The 8,525-nt window shown below is 34.7% G+C and overlaps 2 protein-coding genes and 1 pseudogene across 2 annotated transcripts in view; 2 read left to right on the forward strand and 1 right to left on the reverse strand.

Moving 5' to 3' along the window:
* The window catches only part of LOC107002552, a 6,621-nt gene extending 2,586 nt beyond the window's left edge, over nt 1-4,035 (forward strand). The window contains exons 2-3 of the mRNA XM_015200611.2: nt 2,288-2,549; nt 3,259-4,035. Coding sequence (XP_015056097.1) covers nt 2,288-2,549; nt 3,259-3,438 — 442 coding nt within the window. The 3' untranslated portion in view covers nt 3,439-4,035. The remainder of the gene's footprint in view (nt 1-2,287; nt 2,550-3,258) is intronic.
* Nucleotides 4,026-5,818, reverse strand: LOC107002553 (60S ribosomal protein L37a-like). Its single transcript, XM_015200612.2, has 5 exons — nt 5,669-5,818; nt 4,760-4,799; nt 4,492-4,580; nt 4,325-4,407; nt 4,026-4,245 (listed from the first exon to the last, which is right to left on the reverse strand). Exons 1-5 carry the CDS (start codon nt 5,669-5,671, stop codon nt 4,182-4,184), a joined length of 279 nt encoding a protein of 92 aa, XP_015056098.1. The 5' UTR covers nt 5,672-5,818; the 3' UTR covers nt 4,026-4,181.
* A 914-nt stretch (nt 5,819-6,732) lies between these two features.
* On the forward strand, nt 6,733-7,818 carry LOC107001564 (annotated as a pseudogene).
* Nucleotides 7,819-8,525: the final 707 nt, after the last annotated feature.

Consider the following 8,525-nt stretch of genomic DNA (forward strand, 5'->3'; position numbering starts at 1 on the left):
TATATATATATATATATGCATGCATGATTAGAGGATGGTGAAAATATTCATTAATCATGTTGATTTATGTCTCAAAGGAAGGGTAGCATTTATCTACTAGATGTCACTATATAAGTTTCTATTTCCATCTTTGTCTTTCTCTGACTAATTAAATTTAAAAGGCGACCCTCTGTGCTGGGCTATAAGATAATATAAGTTTATTGTACTGCTTGATTGCCGGTACTAAAGAGCTTCTGTAAGAAATGGAAGACTTTTGATTGTATGTAGAAGGATGCAGTTTATTTAAAACAATAGGAGAATAGTTAAGCGATCATATTGGTACAACTGAACAAGAACCAACCTTATGTGTTTACTTCAGAGTAGACAAAAAGAACAGTTATTGTCCCATTTTTCTTATGTCGGACCTAATTAGTTAATAACTTATCTTATGAGCAACAAGTTGAGTCTGGTCCCTTTACCTACTGTCCAGCTTTCCCCAGTTCCAGTGTACTGGATGATTCAACAACAATCAATATGTGCCTCTCTCCTCATTTTTTTGTATCTCATCTCCATGCAGTCATTTTTTTGTCATAAAGACTGTCCTTTTCTGTAGCAGGAGTATTCCCTTTCAAAAAAGTTTCTTTTTGAGGGATTGCTGATTAGTAATGACACTGGACTCGGATGTGGTGAATCTTGGGAAGGAGCTATCGCCCCACCAGCTATAGTGTCTTAATTTATGTGAATTGTGGAGCATCTTTGTGTCTGCTGAAGTGCATTTCTTGCCACTCAACTTCTTTCTGTGTGACCTTGCATAATTTTGATGTCAGTTGGAAGAAACGACTAGTAAAGTATACAATCATGCTCAAACGTGATACTATCTTGAAAAAAATTCTTGATAATTTCCGCCAGGTAACTTGGTGGTTAATTAACTTTGATGACTGAGGTTAACTGATTGTAAAATGACATAAAGCTTCATTGGCACTTGTATCTTGACAATGGAATCCAGTTTTCTTGGTTGTGGAATGTCAGGGGTCAATCTTCTGCAAGTGAGACAGAAGATTTATGGGCATTTTCAAGAGAACATATAAGCCTATATTTCAGAATAGTTTATCTGCTGACTTTGCATAAAATTTGCTAAAATGGCAGAACTAGGTCCTGAATCATGGGTTGATTGGCTGTCTAGATAGTTTGGATGATTTTGCTCTCTATTGCAAACTTTCGGATTGTATTAAGATTGTAATTTGGATACTGATGGGGAGAAGATATGTATAGATATACTGACTACATTCCGTTGAGATTTATGCTAAGGGCATAACAACCAGTAAGATCACTGATGTTGACGGTTTTGTATGATTGGTTAATAATAAGATTTTATAAATGTTAGAGATATTTAATTGTTGATGGATCATCTCAGAGTATTGCACGTATGGTTGTAGAAGATATAAAACCGACTAAGTCAAGACAGGAAGAGCTTGACTATTTTAGAATATGATTGGAATAGCAATTCGTTGGCATAGCTTTATTATAGAAGATTGGTGAACTTCCTTTGAGTTTTCTACCTCAGCTACTTCATTTATTTATTAGTTTAATTGCTAAATAAATTATCAGCTTAAGAGGTAATTGCTTGCCTATATGAATTGCTAAATCCCACTTTTTATTTTTTCAAATTTCTTTTGGGTGTTGTGGGAGTTTGGTGGTGGCGTTCTATGAAGGCACATTGCCCATACTTCGTATAAGTTAAGCAAATTTCTAATCACGTATAGCACCTGAAATTGAAATGCACCGAAAAAGATGATACATCTTTATCATTTGGAAGTTAATACCAGAGAAACATTTATATTCTCTTTTTTTTACAATTATTTCCATTTTGTGAGTCTAAGTGATCCATGTAGCAGGTAACTTATTTGGGTCAGGCAGAAAGGATGAACTGGTCAGTTGAACGTCATAATTATCACGAAGTGCTTCTTTCCCATTTTAATGTTTGTGTGCTTTAAAAAATTGTTATGGACTGTTGCTGTATGCCTATATCTGAGTTAGTTTAGGGTTCTCGAAAAATACCATTTGATTGGTGAAAGATATTGGTCTTAATGGTGATGATACTTGGTACTGTGACTCATATTTATCACCAAAAAGTTTGAAACAAGAATAACTGAAACTTGGGCATAGTTTTTACCTGCAGGTCCTTTATTTTTGCAGTACAAAGTATGCTCTGTTAACTGGTGCGATGATGAAATGGCAATGAAGCTATTGGCTTACTTATTTTATTTATATTTTCTGCCATTGACTTGGTTTTTACTTTTCAATATAGGAATGGAGATAATTATGCTGGGGAATATTTTGCTGATAAGATGCATGGTTTCGGAGTATATGTTTTTGCAAATGGTCATCGGTATGAAGGAGCCTGGCATGAGGGAAGGAGACAAGGGCTTGGGATGTATACTTTTAGAAATGGGGAGACCCAGTCTGGTCATTGGCAAAATGGGGTCCTTGACATTCCAAGCACACAGAACAACTCCTATCCTGTATCTCCTGTTGCTGTTTACCATTCCAAAGTGCTAAATGCTGTACAGGTGAATTATTGGTTTATCTTTTAAAAACTAGTTATTACATTTGAAGTTATTGATATAGAAACAGGATATTTATTGTCTAGGCTACTCAGATAGATCTACTTCTCCAGCCCATGATACATTGTATCATAGGCTTGTTCCCTTAAGTAGTACTTGAGTTGGCTTACAAAGGATTATATACTAACATAATTATAGTCTGCTTGGTCAAAGCTTTTAGAAGGCCAAAAACACTTACTTTTTAAAAGTTTGGTCTTTGGCCAAGTTTTCAGTAGGAGAAAATAAGTAATTTGGAGAGTAGGAGAAATTGTTTTTCATAAGCTAAAAAATAGCTTTTCTCAAAAGCACATTCAAAAAAAGAAACTTTTTTTGAAAATACACTTAGAAGCACTTTTAAAGGTTTGGCCAAACTCTAATTGCTTCTCAGAAATACTTTTTAAGTTGACTAGCCAAAATACAAATTGCTCCTCACGAAAGGTACTTTTTTTTGGACAACTCTTTTTCATGAAGGACTTTCCGAAATCAGCTTTGATTAGAAGCTTTGCCAAACTTGCTATTAGTACTCCTGCAGAATTCAAAATTCTCAATGTCATGTACTATGCAATGACACGACTCATCTGAGTCAGTTTGATTCTCAATCTGACAGTTAGGTATGAAGAGAAAAATGCAGGTTTAATTTGTCCAAACACTGATTGCTTTTCCATATTTTAACCAGGAAGCACGTCGAGCAGCAGAAAGGGCTTATGATGTGGCTAAGGTTGATGAGAGAGTGAACAGGGCAGTTTCAGCAGCCAACAAAGCAGCCAATGCAGCTAGAGTAGCTGCAGTGAAAGCTGTGCAAAAGCAGATGCATCATCATCGCAGGAATAGTGATGACCTTGCAATGTTCAACTGATGGACTTGTTTCAATTCAAGCCATAAAGTGTTCATCCTTTTTCACAGACAGCTGCAAAGGGGGATTAGTCCTTAAATTATTGTTCTCCTTTCAATCACTTTTGTGATTTCCCTATCATGCCCCATGCGGAAGCTAGCTGTATTGTCTATTGGATTTTTGCCTTGTCTAAGTTGTGCATTCTCCGAGCTGCTGCATTGCGGTAGTTATGGTTCAACCCCTTGCCAAGAAAGGGGATGACATTACCTGCTGGCTTAGCTTTTTCATTCATATGTTTTGTATATTCAGCTAAGTCGTAGAATATGAGGTTTTGGTGTCCAGAGAGAACCTCACCCCTACCAGTTTCTCATGTGTACTAGCACTGCTGAGAATCAGTTGAAGTCAAAAGGAAATATAAAGCCTCGTCTTTATTATGTCTGACTAAAGCTACGTAGCTGTATAATTGCTTGCTTATGTTTGGATGAGTCTTCTTTGGGTGTGGGTTGAGGATTTAAGCATACTCAAATAGTACTTTTTGTTTTCTAACATATGATTTGACAGTAGGAGATACAATGTAATAATTACTTTTAACTTTATTGGAGGTTCTATAATTTGTGTCAATCAGAACTATTTTGTCCATAATAATAACCAGATTTAGAATTTGCTTGAAAGAATCCAGATGTAAGCAATTTGAGTTGACACATGAGTACATATAAGCAAAGCATAATCAAGCATTCAACTTGCATAAAACATTCAGATTCCAGTGTCTAGCTCTCTGTCTGCTCCCTTAGCCTTCGAATGGTGCTCCTTACGGTGACAGCACTTGCAGTGCTGGCAAACAAGGGAACAAGCATTAGTACTTTGTGTAACACAGGAAACAGAAAAGCAAATGGCTGAGATGAACATTTACTTGAGCGTATAGGCACCCCCTGCTTTGACTTTACCACAATCTTTGCAGCCCCAAATACCAACAGCCTTCCTCTTCACGGCATGCTACATACATTACAATGCTAATATATTATTACCAATGCAATGATGAAACACATGGGGTCTATGAAAGCAGAGCTAGTGGTATACCTTCCCACAGAACTCACAAAAATACTTGCTGTGCTGACTGACCTCCATCTTCTTAATCTGCTTCCTCAAACTAGCCCCATAACGGGTACCTGTAAGGTTATTCAAAGACATGTATTAGATGTGGAATGACTAATCTACATGGGCAGAAAAATTTAATGTTCATCAGCTGAACGTCAAATCAAAATTTCCATTCATATTCTTATAAAACGTCTTGAAGTTTGCTAAATGCATCACTTCATGTTTTCTTAGCAACTACTTAGGCACATACCGTACTTGCCGACAATACCAGCCTTCTTGGTCCTCTTGGTCTACACATGAAGAAAATGTTGTTCAACGAGCTAAAATGAGTATCCACTATTTCGAGAAGCTAAATAACTTAAGGAATTTCGAATGTGACAAACTTGAAAGATTATATGTGCGTGTATTAGAGAGTGTTAACCAATTTTAGAAAGAATAATACTTCCTCCGTTCTATTTACTTATTCATATTTCCTCTTTTAAATGTTCCTATTTAATTGTTCATTTTGACAAATCAAAAAAGGACAAAAAAAAAATTCTATTATACCCTCATTTAAAATTGTTGAATATTTCTAAGTTTTAATTCATTTTTTTTGAAACCATATTTAATAAAGGTAAAATTGTAACTTCACTATGTTAGTTATTGTTATTTTTATATTTGTGTCTTTCCTAAAAAAATTATAACTTTACTATGTTAATTATTGTTATCTTAATATTTGTATTTATTCTAAAGTGAACAACTGAATAGGATCAGAGTATATAAGATTATTACGAGGAAGTTTAGGGAGGGTTGCAGAAAAGAGAGCAATGAAATAAAACCAAGGTATTAGATTTACTGAGTCAAGCAGTAAGTGAGCAACCAATGTTACTGACGAATCTCTCTTATAGGTGCTGAATGTCATCCATCACCAAAATAAATTTAAAAAATTCCAAGATCCACTTCCAGCCACATTTCCTCTTCAATCAATTAAACTAGTAAGAGGATACTGAATTATCATTAAGAAAGGAAGTTCTTTATATTCAGCTTCGCCAATCGCCTTGTCCAGTTCAAAATTGTAAAGATGTTAACAAAATCATAACCAGTTACACAAATGACTTTGTATAATAACCACATAAAATTATCTAATCTGAATTTATTTGTAGAATAAGAGAAACATTACCATTTTGACGACCTAAGAAAGCAAACACCGTTGAAGAAGACGACCTAGCAGTGGCAACTAACCCTACAATTCCATATCAAAGGATACAGACTGCAGTTAAATCATGGTACATGCAGCCCATTATTCTTTTGTTGCTTCTACCTAAAGCCCACTATATAAAATTTAAGCCCATTATTGTACCTATTTTATTTTAATTTTTGGAAAAATGAAAAGGATTTAAAATATCTCTTAACTATGCGAATTGGTACAAAATTAATATTTTTCTATCTTTCGGGCCTAAAATGCACTTGACATCTACCTTTTGGCTCTATTTTGCCCTCATTTTAACAACCCCAATTCATTAGTGACGTGTCAATATTTTATTGGTGCCAAAATAATTAATTTAATTAATTAAAAACCCATATACCCACCCAAAAAGGCCCACCCGTTTTGACCCAATTTTTTTAACCTAATCCTTTTAACCCGTTTCATTACCCAACTTTCACGTAACAATCAAAATTTGGTCTCTTAGTTCTTTCTCAATCGATACTCACAGAAACTCAAAGTTTTCTGACGAAATCTCCTCTCTTCTTCATCTATCAAAGCTAACTAGAACTCAAAGTAAGAATTTCTCTCTTTTTAGTGTTTTCAGTTAGGGTTTCAGATTTGTCTAGTATTGTTGTGATTTTCTGTATATTTACATATTTTATATTGTTACATGTGTTATATGCTTGTTGTAGTTATTTTTAGAAGGTATATGTGTTTTATGTTTTCATTGTTATCTCGAATTAGGTGTTTTTTACGATGTTGTCTCAAGCTAAGATTCTTATTTTTTTAAAGCATATATTCTGTGCATTTTTCTTTGTTTTCTGTTAGGTATGTCATACTTAAATGCATTTATTTATATATTTTTGGTGTTGCATTCTCTATGTAATGTGATAGACATAACATGTGGTCCTCCCTTTACCTTTTATCATTGTTGTCACATAAGAATATTGATAGATTTTTTGTTTGTTGTTTTCTTTATTGATGTCTGATAAGTCACTTTTTTTTTTGTATCTGTCATGTGGCTTCCTTAAAAAAGAATGGCTGAAAAGGTTGATGTGGTCTTTAACTATGGGAGCAAGTGGGTTTTGACTCCTCAAGTTAATTACATTAAAAAATTGACTCATCTATGGGAAGAGTATGATCCAGATTTACTATCATATATAGACCTTTGTTCTGAATACACTAAATATTTCTGCTTTAGTAAGGTGAAACAACTGCTATGTTTGGGGCCTTCTAATAAGTATTATCTAGTAGAGGGTGATTCAGGAATTAGAACACTGCATATTGCACTGCCTACTCAATCTAGTGTGCTTCAACTTCAACTATTTGTTGTTGAGGAAGATGAAGATACTGTCTCAGCTCTTGACATCAGTTAACTTAATGAACCTTTCCCTATCACAGTAGATGTAGTAAATAATGGTGATATCTGTCCATTAAATGAACCTTGTCTTGGGACAGTAGATGCAGTAACTGATGGTGAATTAAGTGAGCAAGAGAAGGATGAAAATGAACCTTTTGATAGTGATCATGATAGTGATGAGTTGGAATTTTTTAGGAGAGAAAAATAAGAGAAGTAACTGAAAAACTAGACAATTTTTTAGAGTTGGAAAGGGTACGAGCTTCAAGAATCTTGATGAAGCTAAAAGAATTGTGAGCTATTAGGAAGAAGAGCCTTAAAGTTGTGAAAAGTGACTCTACCAGACTTAGATATAAGTGTGATGTTGGTTGTCCTTCTCTGTGTTTAATATTAGAAGTTAAGAAAGGCCAAGGATTTGAAATTAAGACATTAGAAACAGAACATACATGCCAGGAAACCTTTAAGAACAGAAGAGCTACTCAACAAGCTTTAGCACACTACTTTAAGAATAAGATTCAGAATAACCCCAAGTACAAGGTGAAAAGACATGAGGCAGGATGTGGATGATAATTTTTTACTCAATATCAGTTATTCAAAGATTAAGAGGGTTAAAAGACTTATCTTGGAGAAACTGGAGGGTAGCTTTATTGATGATTTCAACAAATTAGAGGCTTATGCGCAGGAATTAAGGGATAGCAATCCTGGTTCTGATATGGTGATAAACATATCTAACGATGCTTTAGAACAAGGAAAAAGAATATGTTGAAAGATCTTGAAGAGGAGGGTAAAAATGGAGAAGAAATTTCAGTCCATCTGCTATGGATCTTTATAAAGATTACAGAATCATTGCACATGGTTGTCATGTTCAATCTAATGGAGACCTAGGCTATGAGGTGGCTGAGGGTGAAGACAGACATGTTGTGAGTCTTGCTAGGAAAAAATGTACATGTAAGACATGTGATTTTATAGGAATACCATGTACTCATGCCATTAAATCTTTAGAACATGATAAAAAAAGAACCACTGGATGAGATGCATTAGTGGTACTCAAAAGAGGCCTACATGTTGGTGTACCAACATAAACTTCAACCAGTTAGGGTGTGAAAATTCTGGAAAAGTGTATCCCTCTCATGCTATGGAGCCACCAAAAGTACATAAAATGGTTGGTAGACCAAAAACTAAGAGAATAAGGAAAAATGATGAAGCAAGGAAGAAGGAGGGATTGTGGTCAAAAAGTAGAAAAGGATTGAAAATTTCATGTGGTCACTGCAGTGCACCAGGTCATAATAAAAGGAATTGTCCTCTGGTAAATTTATTATTCCTTAGTTATTATTTGCATTGTTTGTTTAACATAGTTTATTTAATAGTCTAACTACTATGCAAGTTTTTTAGCTTGAAAGAAGAGCACAAGTTCTTTCAGATGAATAATTGTCAGCATCACAACCAAGTCAAGAATCTATCTTCATGCCAACT

The sequence above is a fragment of the Solanum pennellii genome, chromosome 10 (genome assembly GCF_001406875.1).
Source record: "Solanum pennellii chromosome 10, SPENNV200".
Lineage (NCBI taxonomy): Eukaryota > Viridiplantae > Streptophyta > Magnoliopsida > Solanales > Solanaceae > Solanum > Solanum pennellii.

What these genes read in the sequence shown, in the direction of transcription:
- LOC107002553 (XM_015200612.2), bottom strand. An exon ending in TGGTATTGTCGGCAAGTACG is followed by an intron (nt 4,581 to 4,759) that starts GTATGTGCCTAA and finishes ATAACCTTACAG; the next exon opens with GTACCCGTTATGGGGCTAGT. An exon ending in TTTGTGAGTTCTGTGGGAAG is followed by an intron (nt 4,408 to 4,491) that starts GTATACCACTAG and finishes TAATGTATGTAG; the next exon opens with CATGCCGTGAAGAGGAAGGC.